The following is an 18,133-nucleotide window of genomic DNA, read 5'->3' on the forward strand; positions in this document are numbered from 1 at the left end:
AGGACAGATAGACCACAAGGTACGTCTTCGTTGCCATCTTCACTTATCTGTGTATCTTGTCTTCTGTCTTCTTTTGCTTGTAGCCTTTTGGAAGTCATTTTGTTTGTTTTTGTCAGTTTGTTTTTGATGAGCAGGTCTTGAGACAGACTAGTGTCCTGTCCAGGGGGTGTACTGGTACATCAAGCTGTCTCAAGATATAGAAACAGGAGATAGACTAGTGTCCTGTCCAGGGGGTGTACTGTACATCAAGCTGTCTCAAGATATAGAAACAGGAGACAGACTAGTGTCCTGTCCAGGGGGTGTACTGGTGCATCAAGTTGCCTCATGATACAGAAACCGGAGATAGACTAGTGTCCTGTCCAGGGGGTGTACTGTACATCAAGCTGCCTCATGATAAAGAAACAGGAGATAGACTCCTGCCCAATGGGCCATTCTGGCTTGGACAAGGCTGACTTACTTATATGATGTGCAGAGCTTTCTGCTTTCTGCATGTGATGAAAAGTGCTCTACAAATAACTATATGTATTATTCTTATAAGGAGGACCACCAGTCGTCCAGTGGTAACTGGAGTGGCAGCAGTTCCACATGCCCCTCCCAGACCTCTGAGACACTCCCCCCTGCCGCATCCCCCCCTCTGACCGGCTCCTCCCACTGTGACTCGGAGCTGTCGCTCAACGCCGCGCCGCACGCCATCGATGACCTCACCGGCTTTATCATCGACCCGTACCATTCGGATCAGCCGCAGGTGAGTTTCCCTCTGACGATCCTACTTACCTTTGACTTCCTGTCTTCAATACTTGGACACGGTATTGTTTGTTGGGACTTTTGTACAGGAAGTTCATATTTTAGCTGTAAATAAAAATTAAGCTACATTTTCTTAACTAAACTAGGTAAAGCACTTTGAGCTACTGGAAAATAGCTATTTAAATCTGATTTATTATTATTATGAATTATTATCATTATTATTACAGGGCCAGGGTCATAGGTCCAGCTCCTTCACCTCCTCAGCCACTGACCAGCTGGATGATGCAGGGGTTAGTACTGCCAGCGAGGGAGAGTGGACCTACCCTCAAGACCAGGTACCACTGCTATTTAGCAATATAGACTCTCCTCTCTCCTCTCTCTCTCTCCTCTCCTCTCCTCTCCTCTCCTCTCCTCTCTTATCTTGTCTCCTCTTATCTTATATAATGTTATGTTATCCTGTTCTAGGCTGATCAGGACCAGCTGTGTAGTCAGGACTTCAGCCCCAGGCGTTCGTCCAGGGGGGACCAGACCAGGATAGACTTCACCAGCATCAGCAGCTACGACGGCTTCTCAGACCGAGCTCCCCCTACTGCTGCAGCAGACTCCCAGGGCTTCTACTCATCCTCCATGCACTTTGACTCCATGCAGGGCCAGAGTTACAGGAGCTACATGTACAACTATGCAGCAGTGGGCTCTGGCGCTGACTGTGGCCAGGGTAATACTGTGGGCGCTACGCCTGGTGAGGGAGAGGGCATGGCTGGGTATCCTCCTCAGTCCTCTGACTACAGGGGAGCCACCCTGACGCTAGGGAGGCCGTGTCGTCCGCTGAAGAAACCAAAGGTCAAGCCACCCCCACCAAAACGGAGCTCATCGCTGAAGGAGACGTGTAGCGCTGGTGCTCCAGAGAACGTCCCTCCTGAGCAGGGCGATGAGCAGGGCGATGAGCAGGGCGATGAGCAAGGTGATGAGCAGGGCGATGAGCAGGGCGACCAGGACCAACCAAAGATTCATAGTAGTGGGCAGACCCAGACCCTGAACCTGCCCATGTCTTCCAGAGACAGAGAGATGAGGCTGCAGCTGGACATGGCCAGCCCGGGGGAGGTGGAGAATCCTGGGTTGGAGGCTGAGGCGGTGGGTGGTGGTGTTGCCTGGGGGATAGGGAGCCCCAGAAGCCCCAGGACTGTGGAGATGACGGAGCCCACCTCGTTCGGGTCCACTGACACTCACTCCTTCAAGGACGAGGGCGCCGTTCAGTCTGACTATGCAGACCTCTGGTTCCTCAACGACTTGAAATCCCAAAATAACCTGGACCCCAACGGCTCCTTGTCCAACTCCAGCACTGCTACGGGCACTACTGTTATTGAATGCATCAAGTCGCCGGTGGGCAGCTCCTCCTCTCCCGGGGGAGAGACCCAGGCGTTGATGCATTCCTCCGGCTCTGGTTCCAGCTCCTCCAGGCCCACCTCCCCTCCTCTTCCCCCCGGGGATGGAGACTTCAAGCTGGGCTCTCCTGAGAAGCTGGCCGGCCTCGCCTCGCCCTCCAGCGGATACTCCAGCCAATCCGAGACGCCCACGTCTTCCTTCCCATTAGCGTTCTTCCCCGGCCCACTCTCTCCGACCAGCGGGAAACGGAAACCCAAAGTCCCCGAGAGGAAGTCTTCTCTATCCTCGCTGCAGCACCAGGCCCAGACCCAGTTCTCTAGCTCGGCCTCTGGGTCCTCCTCTTCCTGTTCCTCTTCCTCTTCCTCGTCATCCAGGAAGGACTATGACTTCCCGGCTCCACCCACCCAGCTGGACTTATGTTCTCTTCACAGCGCCCATGGCAGCCGGCCGTTACCCACTCTGGCCCACCGGACCCACATGCACACGCTGCACCAGAACAAGCAGAGGGCAGCAGCAGCAGCAGAGGCCCGGGCCACCGCGTGTAACACTGCAGCCGCTAACGCTAATGCTAGTGCTAAAGCTAGTGCTAACGCTAAAGCTAGTGCTAACGCTAACGCTAGTTCTAATGCTAACGCTAGTGCTAGTGCTAACGCTAGTGCAGCCCCCTCTGGGTTTATCAATGGATCCACTCTGACTCCAGAGGCCCCACTTGCTGCCAACCCCATGGCCCTGGCCATCACCCCCACTGTACTGCGCTCCGTCCAGCTACGTTCCATTGGCCACAGGGCCACCGATGGTTCTCAGCCCCAGGCCCGGGGCCAGGCTCAGGGTGCTCAGGGCCAGGAGCCTCCACCACCACCACAAGCATGGGCCCACGAGGCTTCAGGGGCCCCTGCCACCAGACCCAAGATGCCCAGTGTAACCATCGTGACCCCCCACTCTGACACCAACACCAGGCCCCTGCCACCCAGGAGACCCATCGCCCAGAAACCCCCACCACCACTGACCCAGGACCCCCACCACCCTTCTCAGGAGCACCACCACCACTCTGTACCCCAGCCCCAGCCCCAGCACCACCCCACCCCCATGCAGCACCCGGACGGCCCCCCGACCTATGAGAGCCTGGCCAGGCACCGGCAGGACCGCTACAGCCCCGGAACCTTCTGGGCAATGACGGCGTTCCGGACGCGGCCTGCGGAACCTTTGGAACTTGAGGAACCCACGCACCGAGCGCCACCGCCAACTCCGGAACCCGTGATTCCTACTACACACCCGGAGTGCCACGTGCTAGGGGAACGGATAGAGGATGAAGAAGACGAGGAGGAGGAAGAGCACGATAGAGAGATATCAAGGGTTATGAGTCACAGTCAAGGCCTCATTAGAGAATATCGAGAATATCATCAAAGAGATCATCCAAGGGAACCACCGACGTACGAGACGCTAGAGGAGTCCCACTCATATCAGTCCCAGTCACATTATCACAGCCAGTCACAGACACACTCCTGTCACAGTCAAATGGTCCAGAGGTGGGACTTGGGCCCAAGCAGCGGTCCTGACAAAGTGCCCGGTGTAACGGGGGAAGCAGCACACCCTTACTCAATCAGCCACGTGATAGATCTAAGAGGTCGGAGTGGAGAGGACCGCTATGAGATGACATCATCAGGGGTTCCTACCAGAAGTGCCTCTCAGGATAACAGCAGAGATGACTCCACCACACCGGACACAGAGGACTACTTCAGCAAAGGTCAGTCTGGATTGGTAGATTTTACTTGTACTTTACTTAAATATTATGCGTTATGCGGAAATCCCTCCGCCATTTCCTGGTTGCAAAAATTCGAACAGTTCGCCTAATTTCAGTTTATGTGTCACAACAAGCAAATATAGTGTAGTGAATCATTGTACCATCTAAAGCGCTGTGAAATATATTTTCCATCACCAAAAATATTGTATTTTCAGCTGTTTGAAGCTGGTATACACAACCACAAGTAAAAGACGCAAAAACGGGAAGCGCAGAAATAGAGCACATAGAACAGATAAATACGACTTCTTAGACTTGCTTTCAATGCGAATGACAGATCTATATAAACACATTTCTATGTGAATTTTGTCGGGTCACCCAAAAAGTGACGTATTGCAGCTTTAGTACTTTACTTATTTTACTTTGAGACTTTTTAACAATTAAATGTTTTTGAATTGATGTATTAATTTAAGAGACTTCAAATAAAAGTATAATCCCCTTCCTCTTCCTTCTGTTGTGGTCCTCTCATCTCTAGAGAGTTTAATGACCTATAAGGAATGTGATCAGATCACTTCTGTTGTGGTCCTCTCATCTCTAGAGTCTTTAATGACCTATAAGGAATGTGATCAGATCACTTCTGTTGTGGTCCTCTCATCTCTAGAGGGTTTAATGACCTATAAGGAATGTGATCAGATCACTTCTGTTGTGGTCCTCTCATCTCTAGAGTCTTTAATGACCTATAAGGAATGTGATCAGATCACTTGTCCTCTCATCTCTAGAGGGTTTAATGACCTATAAGGAATGTGATCAGATCACTTCTGTTGTGGTCCTCTCATCTCTAGGGTTTAATGACCTATAAGGAATGTGATCAGATCACTTCTGTTGTGGTCCTCTCATCTCTAGTGTCTTTAATGACCTATAAGGAATGTGATCAGATCACTTGTGTTGTGGTCCTCTCATCTCTAGAGGGTTTAATGACCTATAAGGAATGTGATCAGATCACTTCTGTTGTGGTCCTCTCATCTCTAGAGGGTTTAATGACCTATAAGGAACGTGATCAGATCACTTCTGTTGTGGTCCTCTCATCTCTAGAGGGTTTAATGACCTATAAGGAATGTGATCAGATCACTTCTGTTGTGGTCCTCTCATCTCTAGAGTCTTTAATGACCTATAAGGAATGTGATCAGATCACTTCTGTTGTGGTCCTCTCATCTCTAGAGTCTTTAATGACCTATAAGGAATGTGATCAGATCACTTCTGTTGTGGTCCTCTCATCTCTAGAGTCTTTAATGACCTATAAGGAATGTGATCAGATCACTTGTGTTGTGGTCCTCTCATCTCTAGAGGGTTTAATGACCTATAAGGAACGTGATCAGATCACTTCTGTTGTGGTCCTCTCATCTCTAGAGTCTTTAATGACCTATAAGAAATGTGATCAGATCACTTCTGTTGTGGTCCTCTCATCTCTAGAGGGTTTAAGGACCTATAAGGAATGTGATCAGATCACTTCTGTTGTGGTCCTCTCATCTCTAGAGTCTTTAATGACCTATAAGGAATGTGATCAGATCACTTCTGTTGTGGTCCTCTCATCTCTAGAGTCTTTAATGACCTATAAGGAATGTGATCAGATCACTTGTGTTGTGGTCCTCTCATCTCTAGAGGGTTTAATGACCTATAAGGAATGTGATCAGATCACTTCTGTTGTGGTCCTCTCATCTCTAGAGGGTTTAATGACCTATAAGGAATGTGATCAGATCACTTCTGTTGTGGTCCTCTCATCTCTAGAGGGTTTAATGACCTATAAGGAATGTGATCAGATCACTTCTGTTGTGGTCCTCTCATCTCTAGAGGGTTTAATGACCTATAAGGAATGTGATCAGATCACTTGTGTTGTGGTCCTCTCATCTCTAGTCTTTAATGACCTATAAGGAATGTGATCAGATCACTTGTGTTGTGGTCCTCTCATCTCTAGAGGGTTTAATGACCTATAAGGAACGTGATCAGATCACTTCTGTTGTGGTCCTCTCATCTCTAGAGGGTTTAATGACCTATAAGGAATGTGATCAGATCACTTCTGTTGTGGTCCTCTCATCTCTAGGGTTTAATGACCTATAAGGAATGTGATCAGATCACTTCTGTTGTGGTCCTCTCATCTCTAGTGTCTTTAATGACCTATAAGGAATGTGATCAGATCACTTGTGTTGTGGTCCTCTCATCTCTAGAGGGTTTAATGACCTATAAGGAATGTGATCAGATCACTTCTGTTGTGGTCCTCTCATCTCTAGAGGGTTTAATGACCTATAAGGAACGTGATCAGATCACTTCTGTTGTGGTCCTCTCATCTCTAGAGGGTTTAATGACCTATAAGGAATGTGATCAGATCACTTCTGTTGTGGTCCTCTCATCTCTAGAGTCTTTAATGACCTATAAGGAATGTGATCAGATCACTTCTGTTGTGGTCCTCTCATCTCTAGAGTCTTTAATGACCTATAAGGAATGTGATCAGATCACTTCTGTTGTGGTCCTCTCATCTCTAGAGTCTTTAATGACCTATAAGGAATGTGATCAGATCACTTGTGTTGTGGTCCTCTCATCTCTAGAGGGTTTAATGACCTATAAGGAACGTGATCAGATCACTTCTGTTGTGGTCCTCTCATCTCTAGAGTCTTTAATGACCTATAAGAAATGTGATCAGATCACTTCTGTTGTGGTCCTCTCATCTCTAGAGGGTTTAAGGACCTATAAGGAATGTGATCAGATCACTTCTGTTGTGGTCCTCTCATCTCTAGAGTCTTTAATGACCTATAAGGAATGTGATCAGATCACTTCTGTTGTGGTCCTCTCATCTCTAGAGTCTTTAATGACCTATAAGGAATGTGATCAGATCACTTGTGTTGTGGTCCTCTCATCTCTAGAGGGTTTAATGACCTATAAGGAATGTGATCAGATCACTTCTGTTGTGGTCCTCTCATCTCTAGAGGGTTTAATGACCTATAAGGAATGTGATCAGATCACTTCTGTTGTGGTCCTCTCATCTCTAGAGGGTTTAATGACCTATAAGGAATGTGATCAGATCACTTCTGTTGTGGTCCTCTCATCTCTAGAGGGTTTAATGACCTATAAGGAATGTGATCAGATCACTTGTGTTGTGGTCCTCTCATCTCTAGTCTTTAATGACCTATAAGGAATGTGATCAGATCACTTGTGTTGTGGTCCTCTCATCTCTAGAGGGTTTAATGACCTATAAGGAACGTGATCAGATCACTTCTGTTGTGGTCCTCTCATCTCTAGAGGGTTTAATGACCTATAAGGAATGTGATCAGATCACTTCTGTTGTGGTCCTCTCATCTCTAGAGTCTTTAATGACCTATAAGGAATGTGATCAGATCACTTCTGTTGTGGTCCTCTCATCTCTAATCTTTAATGACCTATAAGGAATGTGATCAGATCACTTCTGTTGTGGTCCTCTCATCTCTAGATGGTTTAATGAACTATAAGGAATGTGATCAGATCACTTCTGTTGTGGTCCTCTCATCTCTAGATGGTTTAATGAACTATAAGGAATGTGATCAGATCACTTCTGTTGTGGTCCTCTCATCTCTAGATGGTTTAATGAACTATAAGGAATGTGATCAGATCACTTCTGTTGTGGTCCTCTCATCTCTAGAGGGTTTAATGACCTATAAGGAATGTGATCAGATCACTTCTGTTGTGGTCCTCTCATCTCTAGATGGTTTAATGAACTATAAGGAATGTGATCAGATCACTTCTGTTGTGGTCCTCTCATCTAGATGGTTTAATGAACTAGATGGTTTAATGAACTATAAGGAATGTGATCAGATCACTTCTGTTGTGGTCCTCTCATCTCTAGAGGGTTTAATGAACTATAAGGAATGTGATCAGATCACTTGTCCTCTCATCTCTTTTTTTTTACCTTTCTTTTACTAGGCAAGTCAGTTAAGAACAAACGGATAGAGAGGGCTGGGGCGGGGGGGATGATGAGAGGGGGCGGAGGGGGGATGGCTGGGAGGATAGCTGCAGGTGGAACGACGGCAGCTGGAGGAGGACACAGTGGGTTAACTGCCTGTTCAGGGGTAGAACGACAGATTTGTACCTTGTCAGCTCAGGGATTCGAACTGGCAACCTTTCGGTTACTAGTCCAACACTCTAACCACTAGGCTACCCTGCCGGGTTGAATGACCTATAAGGAATGTCATCAGATCACTGGCATGGTATTCCCTATAACCTCCTGTTCCTGTTCCTCCAGAGTCTACTAGTCCCAGTGATAACTCCCTCTCTCCTCTGACTGACGAAACAACCAAACCTGATGATGATGTTGTCTTCATGTCGCCCAGCAAATCACGTACTACTGAAGACCTGTTCGCCATGATCCACAGGTCACTTTCAATTCACTTCAAATAACTCTATTATTTTTGACTCACTGGGTTGTAGCTGTACTTGTCATAACCGATATTATCATTACATTTATCTGTCACCATCTTCATTTCAGTTCAAAAGATCTTCATTGTTTTCCAAGGTTGCAGAAAATTACAAACAGAGAAACACACATTGAATGCATCAGACATCAGAACCACAGCAGAAACCCATCAGACATTAGAACCACAGCAGAAACCCATCAGACATTAGAACCACAGCAGAAACCCATCAGACATTAGAACCACAGCAGAAACCCATCAGACATATGAACCACAGCAGAAACCCATCAGACATATGAACCACAGCAGAAACCCATCAGACATATGAACCACAGCAGAAACCCATCAGACATCAGAACCACAGCAGAAACCCATCAGACATTAGAACCACAGCAGAAACCCATCAGACATAAGAACCACAGCAGAAACCCATCAGACATCAGAACCACAGCAGAAACCCATCAGACATATGAACCACAGCAGAAACCCATCAGACATCAGAACCACAGCAGAAACCCATCAGACATTAGAACCACAGCAGAAACCCATCAGCCATATGAACCACAGCAGAAACCCATCAGACATCAGAACCACAGCAGAAACCCATCAGACATATGAACCACAGCAGAAACCCATCAGACATCAGAACCACAGCAGAAACCCATCAGACATCAGAACCACAGCAGAAACCCATCAGACATCAGAACCACAGCAGAAACCCATCAGACATAAGAACCACAGCAGAAACCCATCAGACATAAGAACCACAGCAGAAACCCATCAGACATCAGAACCACAGCAGAAACCCATCAGACATCAGAACCACAGCAGAAACGCATCAGCCATATGAACCACAGCAGAAACCCATCAGACATTAGAACCACAGCAGAAACCCATCAGACATTAGAACCACAGCAGAAACCCATCAGACATATGAACCACAGCAGAAACCCATCAGACATCAGAACCACAGCAGAAACCCATCAGACATAAGAACCACAGCAGAAACCCATCAGACATATGAACCACAGCAGAAACCCATCAGACATCAGAACCACAGCAGAAACCCATCAGACATTAGAACCACAGCAGAAACCCATCAGACATCAGAACCACAGCAGAAACCCATCAGACATATGAACCACAGCAGAAACCCATCAGACATCAGAACCACAGCAGAAACCCATCAGACATAAGAACCACAGCAGAAACCCATCAGACATATGAACCACAGCAGAAACCCATCAGACATTAGAACCACAGCAGAAACCCATCAGACATTAGAACCACAGCAGAAACCCATCAGACATTAGAACCACAGCAGAAACCCATCAGACATATGAACCACAGCAGAAACCCATCAGACATTAGAACCACAGCAGAAACCCATCAGACATTAGAACCACAGCAGAAACCCATCAGACATAAGAACCACAGTAGAAACCCATCAGACATATGAACCACAGTAGAAACCCATCAGACATAAGAACCACAGCAGAAACCCATCAGACATTAGGACCACAGCAGAAACCCATCAGACATATGAACCACAGCAGAAACCCATCAGACATTAGGACCACAGCAGAAACCCATCAGACATTAGAACCACAGCAGAAACCCATCAGACATATGAACCACAGCAGAAACCCATCAGACATAAGAACCACAGTAGAAACCCATCAGACATATGAACCACAGCAGAAACCCATCAGACATTAGAACCACAGCAGAAACCCATCAGACATATGAACCACAGCAGAAACCCATCAGACATATGAACCACAGCAGAAACCCATCAGACATCAGAACCACAGCAGAAACCCATCAGACATATGAACCACAGCAGAAACCCATCAGACATTAGAACCACAGCAGACACCCATCAGACATCAGAACCACAGCAGAAACCCATCAGACATATGAACCACAGCAGAATGGGCTATGAAATGTCCTGTTTACCTGAACCGTGTAACACTCTCCTATTCTAGGTCCAAGAGAAAAGTCCTGGGCCGTAAGGACTCTGGAGAGCTGAGTGGGAAGAGCCGTCTGTGTCCTCCTCCAGCTGCCGTCGTTCCACCTGCAGCTATCCTCCCAGCCATCCCCCCTCCGCCCCCTCTCATCATCCCCCCCGCCCCAGCCCTCTCCACCCTGACCGCGGCCGGGACCCAGCGCACCCCAGGACCCATCTACCGCAGCGCCAAGAAGTCCAGCACCTCCAACGAGGAGTTCAAGCTGCTTCTCCTGAAGAAGGGCAGCCGGACTGATTCCAGCTACCGCATGTCTGCTACAGAGATCCTCAAGAGCCCCATCGCCCCTAAGTCCCCTGGACACCCCTTGGCTGCTGAGGGCCAGGTCAGGTACCCCACCGAGGAGCCCCCCTCTCCCCTGCAGGAGCCATCATTGCAGGCGGCCGGGGAGCAACTCTTCCCCCCCAGCCTCTTCCCCAGGCCCAGTTCAGACAGCTTCAGCCCTAAAACACCCCCCACGTCGGCCTCGTCCAGACAGGGGCGCTCCCGGATCCCCCCTGCAGCCAATAGTAGTCGCTACAGCACCCGTAGCCGGCTCTATACGGCACCCATGCAGGTCATATCAGAGGGGGAGACTGAGAACTCAGATGGGAGTCCCCATGATGATCGCTCCGCGTAATGATCGCTCTGCTCAGTGCAGAAACATGTACCCTAATCCTTATTTGGTGTGCTACTTTTGACCAGGGCCCATATAAGGAATAGGGTGCCACTTGGGACGTAGACATATTTATATGGATCTGGTTCAGTGCTGTTACTGTTCTTATCTACTGAGTACTGACGGATACACAACTCAACCAAGAGGGTATAACCAGAGAGAAGACTACTCTGGACTACCTGCCTGGGGATTTGATATCTTGGTGCAGAACTGAAGAACACAACTTTGTGTTTTGTTCAGAGTGTAAAGAAAGAAAAAAATAATGTTCTTGTTTTGAACTTTGAACTCCCTTTTTAAATAACCCAAGATCCTGTATTGAGTGAAACGTGGACAAGAGGAGAAACATGGAGCGGTAAGACAACCTGTGTGTTGTGTTGGAGCAAATGGAACATCCATCGTCCTTTTTTATCTTCTTGGATGTTGGATGACTTGTATGTCGTGTCCTAACGTGACCCTAAAATAACTGCTTTCCGAAAGAATTGCATTTCTCTCTACACTTTTACCCAGAGGACAGGTCATTATTTCAACCATAAACCAAATGTTCCCCAGTCGACAAAAATGAATAAGCTATATGTTTTGTATTGCTACCGCCCCAACACAAAACAATGGACTGTGATCACTATTGACAACCGTGTGTCAAAGTATTGTTCTACCAAGAGTGAGTTAACAACACACATAGGTCAACATGCCATCCTCACATAGATAAACTACATGTCAAGAAATAGGAATGACCTATGACCCTAGAAGAGCTCTCAGTGCAGGGATTCCTGGCAGGGACACATAAGGGAAATATTTGGTCTTGTTGAAGTGATGTGGTGCAGATGTCAAGGTGTCAGAAGAGATGATGGGACAATCGTGCTGTGGCCTTTCTGCAGCTGGAGGGCCAAGCATGCCGGGGATTCACCGACTACTCTAGAGGAGATATTTTGGACTATAAAAACAAACAAAGAGAGAAAAGCTATCGAGGGTCTTTACCACTAATGTTTGGCTAGCTAGCTGGGAGGTTGAAATGGATCGGGTTTTCAAAGCCTAACTTCTCCTTTGCACTTCGGCATTATGAATTCTTCAAGAATATTCCTTGAGAAAAATAAAACTAATCTTATAAATGGAAAATTCCTATTGTGTATATTTGTATTGAATATAAAGAACATAGCTATATGAAGAGACTTACAAAACATTTTTTAACGACACAAACCCATCACTTGTAGCAGAGTGGATTGGTGACGTAGAAATAGAATAACTACATTCTAGAATGACTAGATTCTGTTTCTATGGGGGTAGGTGGGGGGGATGCAATCTTGACATAGAAATAGAATAACTACATTCTAGAATGACTAGATTCTGTTTCTATGTGGGTAGGTGGGGGGGATGCAATCTTGACATAGAAATAGAATAACTACATTCTAGAATGACTAGATTCTGTTTCTATGTGGGTAGGTGGGGGGGATGCAATCTTTCCGTAGTTCCGTAACATCAGTAGCCAGGGGCACGTCACAAAGCCCAACACATGAATCATACAACCTTATTAAGAGAAACAACAAATCATCTGTCCTTGTGAAAATATCGGTTGAATCTTTAAGATTTCACTCAAATATTACGCTTCTCTCTAGTGTTTTTTTTCAGGTTTTAAACTAATTTAACATAACAAATGGGTTATACATTTTAAGTAATGACATTCTGGTGAACAGACCAATCTTGAAGAGTTGTGTTTCTACATTGAAAAACAAACTGTAGATCAATGAAGTCACTCAATGTGTTCTATGAATACCTCTGCAACCATATTACTGTTCGTTTGTACAGATCTAACATAGAGATACATAGATAAAAGGACAACTGTTACTCAGCGAAATTTGAATGGCAGAACTAACTGAACTGACACTGTGTACGAGGTTACAGGAGGAAACAAGCTGTGAACTAATTAGACTTTGACATGAATTAATACCTGTTGCTGCAGAGCACTGTGGTGTTCGTTGTTTTATTAGTATTTTCATCTATCGCATGCAATAAACAAAAAAACACCATATCATTTTCAAGAGGGGAAATATCTGTTAGAGATACTACCACGAGAAAAGATATCGAATTTTCAGTTTCATTTTTGAATATGTAAAGTTGGGTGTAATTCAATATATGTACAAAATGTTTGACAATTCTGTTTTGTATAGTTGTGTTCATGGACAGGGGGGTATCTTGTACTGTAAAATGAACAAAAAATTACTGGACAATCAAACAGAGAATTTGGAAAAACGTAAGAAAGCTATAAGAGTACGTAGGTTCCAGGTAAGGGATGAGTACGTTCTGGAGTTAATTATTACGTTGGTTCCAGGTATGGGATGAGTACGTTCTCGAGTTAGTTATTACGTAGGTTCCAGGTAAGGGATGAGTACGTTCTGGAGTTAGTTATTACGTAGGTTCCAGGTAAGGGATGAGTACGTTCTGGAGTTAGTTATTACGTAGGTTCCAGGTAAGGGATGAGTATGTTCTGGAGTTAGTTATTATGTAGGTTCCAGGTAAGGGATGAGTACGTTCTGGAGTTAGTTATTACGTAGGTTCCAGGTAAGGGATGAGTACATTCTGGAGTTAGTTATTACGTAGGTTCCAGGTAAGGGATGAGTACGTTCTGGAGTTAGTTATTACGTAGGTTCCAGGTAAGGGATGAGTACGTTCTGGAGTTAGTTATTACGTAGGTTCCAGGTAAGGGATGAGTACGTTCTGGAGTTAGTTATTACGTAGGTTCCAGGTAAGGGATGAGTACGTTCTGGAGTTAGTTATTACGTAAGTTCCAGGTAAGGGATGAGTACGTTCTGGAGTTAGTTATTATGTAGGTTCTAGGTAAGGGATGAGTACGTTCTGGAGTTAGTTATTACGTAGGTTCCAGGTAAGGGATGAGTACGTTCTGGAGTTAGTTATTACGTAGGTTCCAGGTAAGGGATGAGTATGTTCTGGAGTTAGTTATTATGTAGGTTCCAGGTAAGGGATGAGTACGTTCTGGAGTTAGTTATTACGTAGGTTCCAGGTAAGGGATGAGTACATTCTGGAGTTAGTTATTACGTAGGTTCCAGGTAAGGGATGAGTACGTTCTGGAGTTAGTTATTACGTAGGTTCCAGGTAAGGGATGAGTACGTTCTGGAGTTAGTTATTACGTAGGTTCCAGGTAAGGGATGAGTACGTTCTGTAGTTAGTTATTAGTAAAAAGATCCAGGGTGAAATCCTTGTGAGAGTCAGATGAATTGAGCTTGAGATGGGACGGGAGGTAGGATGGGTATGTGCATGCGTGTGCACTTGTGTGTGTATGTGTGCGTGCGCATCTGTGTGTGTGTATGTATTACGTGGACAGTGAGCAGAGCAGGTAGAGGTAGGGTCGTCGTTAGGTAGGGCAACGCACTACAATTCCTCCCTGTACTCTTAGAAAAAAAGGTGCTATCTAGAACCTGAAAGGGTTTTTCGGCTGTCCCAATAGGAGAACCCTTTGAAGAACCCTTTTGGGTTCCAAGTATAACCATTTTAGTTCTAGGTAGAACCCTTTCGGGTTCCATGTAGAACCCTTTCTACAGAGGGTTCTACATGGAACTAAAAAGGGTTCTCCTATGGGAAGAGCCAAAGAACCCTTTTGGAACCTTTTTTTCTAAGAGTGTGTGGTATAATTGTGTTAACATTCTATTTCATCTTATTGTTTTACAAACTGTTGGACTATCGAACTGCAGCCATTCATTTGCCTGGTGTTGAAATGCCATACTATATATATCTAGGCATTTGCTGAACCTTTCTGTGGTCAAAATGACACAAAATGGCTGGTTAGACACTGGGGAACATTGGGGAACATTGGGGAACATTGGGGAACCAAGAGACAGGTACCTACCTCTCTATGCATTGTGTCTCTCTTTTCAATGTAGATTATGGTGCGACAACTTGCCAGGATCTACAAGATGACATTCATTAATGACAATAATTATACAGCATTGTATATAAACTATTTTTAATCACAGGATATTTTATCCAGAGAGTTATTTTATTATCATATTGAATAACCTAGAAGAGGAATGAAGGTGAAACTGAAAGACATTTCATATCAGAGTCTATAATAATATCATGATTGAACTGAACTGGCTGATGCTAAACGTGACGGTGCATTCTTAGAATGCATCCCAAATGGCACCCATATTCCCTACCTAGTGCACTACTCCATAGGGCTCTGGTCAAAAGTAGTGCACTACATAGTGAATAAAAGGGGGCCATTTCTGACTCAGTCTTAGAATATGAACGTTCAACTATATGGTGTCAAAATCCACCTTGAGTAGATATTTGGGATCCTGTGAAGTCATTTTTAATTGTTCATGTGGATTAGTAACAGTAGTTTGACATAATCTGTATGCAGCCCAAAAAATATATAGATTATATTTTGATGATTTGTGTTCCCATTGCAAGTGTCTTTCAACTTTCGGTAAAGTAGCAATGTAGCCATTTCCCCCCCAGACCAGGCCCCACAGACTAAAGACATTGGTTCGTCTGAGGCCAGGCCCCACAAACTAAAGACATTGGTTTGTCTGAGTCCAGGCCCCACAGACTAAAGACATTGGTTCGTCTGAGGCCAGGCCCCACAAACTAAAGACATTGGTTTGTCTGAGTCCAGGCCCCACAGACTAAAGACATTGGTTCGTCTGAGGCCAGGCCCCACAGACTAAAGACATTGGTTTGTCTGAGTCCAGGCCCCACAAACTAAAGACATTGGTTCGTCTGAGTCCAGGCCCCACAAACTAAAGACATTGGTTTGTCTGAGGCCAGGCCCCACAGACAAACGTTTTCAAATAAGAAACTATTTCCTGCCTTTCCCTGAGACATATCCAATGTGTGTAACAAGGCGATTCCATTTAAATTCCAGTCAATTCAGAAAGTAAACCAAATTCTCAATTCCAATTCCAAATTTCTCCTCTTTGAAAATCATTGGAGACAATCGGATTTGGAATGTCAGTTTACTTCCTGAATTGACTGGAATTGAAATGGATTCGAGCCCAACCCTGAAGTGTAATACCCCAACACAGAAGTGTAATACCCCAACACAGAAGTGAGAGCCAGAGGTAATAATCTTCTCTTGTTTGCATTGACCCAGACACCTTTTAATCTCGGATACAAAAAAAAGACTGTTTTACTCTGAGACATGATTCCCTGAAGTTTTAAAAACAAACAAAAACATATTCTCCTATTGCACTGGTATAGTGGAGCTTGTGAAGTGTTTTCCTTTTTGCTGTAACCTGAAGTTATATTGATGATGATATGTGATGATTTGTATAAAAGACTGTATTTCCCCTATTGATTAATATATATTATACATGGTTCATTAATTTAGGATGCATGATCAGGATAGCACAGGCCATGCTTCTGCCAAAGGGTTTCAGAGAGTCAGAAGTGTACTGGAAAGAACCAACACACACACAAAAAAAAAAAAACGATTTTGAAACTTTAAACATTAACATTAAAACATGAAAAACCTACTTTAAAAAAAAGGCTGAAAAACAAAAGCACCTATTTAAAAGGATGAGTGGTACAGTGTAACTGGCTCGGGCGGTACAAGATGCTCCTGGCTCAAAGCTGGAACATAACCGATTACATCACCTTTTTGTATTTTTGTACAAAACTAAATGTAAATAGTAAACCTTTTTAAAAATGTTGCAAAGATCTTTTTTCTTTTTTGTAAAATATTTTCAAAAGTTTACATGATTAATTAATGAATTAATTCCAAGCCTTTGTATATTTTGGAGCTGTGCAACACTATTTCAGTCTTGTATTTATTTTTGGGTAAACGTGAGACCTCCATTGACTGCATTATATCGTATTGATTTGACAGCTCATCAGACTGCTCAGTGACTGGGCATAGAAAAGGACAATAAATGTGACTGCGTTTGAAAGGAAACATGTGGTGTCCTTGTACGTCCTTCACGTCACACAGGTCGTGTGTGTGTGTGCGTGTGTGTGTGTGCGTGTGTGTGTGTGTGTGTAAAACGCTAGCAGAGATCACACACACACACTAAGAATGTATCCCCTCGCTGTAAGTCTGTTGTAAGTCACTCTGAATAAAAGTATCCACAGAGGCACTTTCTTTCGTTGCTTCTCAGGTTCAGTGGAGAGAATGTCTAGAGGCCCCACCACCAGTAGATGGCGATGTGTCGTTGCTGTGGAGTTTAGCCAACAGACAGGAAGACCTGCACTGTATTGCCAGGTCCCATCCACTGTGAGGCGATCTGCTTTGAGGCCCTGTCCCTTGCCTCTCTGCTGAGCAGACCTGGCAGAGTGAAGGGAATGCATTGGGACAGGAAGTGATGGTGGTTGATGTCTCACTGCCTGTCTGTGGACCGGTCTGTCTCTTCACCCATAGCCTGACCTGTCTGTCTCCTCACTCATAGCCTGACCTGTCTATCTCCTCACCCATAGCCTGACCTGTCTATCTCCTCACCCATAGCCTGACCTGTCTGTCTCCTCACCCCTGACCTGTCTATCTCCTCAGCCATAGGCTGACCTGTCTGTCTCCTCACCCATAGCCTGACCTGTCTATCTCCTCACCCATAGCCTGACCTGTCTGTCTCCTCACCCATAGCCTGACCTGTCTGTCTCCTCACCCCTAGCCTGGCCTGTCTGTATCCTCAAAGACAGACTCTGAAAGGTCTATTGTTTCATAGTGGGCCTTTAAAGACTGACCCACCACTGTGACCCCCTCACAACTCAACTTCTAACCCCCAGGACGCACCCAGATGACCAGCCAACAGTTCTGAGCTGAGGCCCCTACCCACCACCAACATCACCACTACCACTTCTAAACCCCAGGACGCACCCAGATGACCAGCCAACAGTCCTGAGCTGAGGCCCCTATCCACCACCAACATCACCACTACCACTTCTAAACCCCAGGACGCACCCAGATGACCAGCCAACAGTCCTGAGCTGAGGCCCCTATCCACCACCAACATCACCACTACCACTTCTAAACCCCAGTTGGGGAAAATCAATTCTCAATTCACCCCATTTAATCCCCCATGGAGCTGAGCCTTCAAACAGTTCCCTGAACTGTTGTGTCCTGTGTTCCATTCTCTGGGGTAAGAATCTAAGAACTCCCCTTTCCAACCCTTCACTGGTGCTGAGCCTTCAAACAGTTCCCTGAACT

General features: G+C 45.5%; 1 protein-coding gene across 1 annotated transcript in view; it reads left to right on the top strand.

Moving 5' to 3' along the window:
- The window catches only part of LOC139396797 (actin remodeling regulator NHS-like), a 41,238-nt gene extending 29,883 nt beyond the window's left edge, over nucleotides 1-11,355 (top strand). Inside the window, exons 10-15 of the mRNA XM_071143714.1 lie at nucleotides 1-19; nucleotides 539-745; nucleotides 972-1,079; nucleotides 1,210-3,871; nucleotides 8,133-8,262; nucleotides 10,290-11,355. The exon at nucleotides 1-19 is cut by the window's left edge and continues 679 nt beyond it. Of these exons, the coding sequence (XP_070999815.1) occupies nucleotides 1-19; nucleotides 539-745; nucleotides 972-1,079; nucleotides 1,210-3,871; nucleotides 8,133-8,262; nucleotides 10,290-10,947 (3,784 nt within the window). The 3' untranslated portion in view covers nucleotides 10,948-11,355. The remainder of the gene's footprint in view (nucleotides 20-538; nucleotides 746-971; nucleotides 1,080-1,209; nucleotides 3,872-8,132; nucleotides 8,263-10,289) is intronic.
- The last annotated feature ends 6,778 nt before the right edge of the window (nucleotides 11,356-18,133 follow it).

The sequence above is a fragment of the Oncorhynchus clarkii genome, unplaced genomic scaffold (genome assembly GCF_045791955.1).
Source record: "Oncorhynchus clarkii lewisi isolate Uvic-CL-2024 unplaced genomic scaffold, UVic_Ocla_1.0 unplaced_contig_13995_pilon_pilon, whole genome shotgun sequence".
Taxonomy (NCBI): domain Eukaryota; kingdom Metazoa; phylum Chordata; class Actinopteri; order Salmoniformes; family Salmonidae; genus Oncorhynchus; species Oncorhynchus clarkii.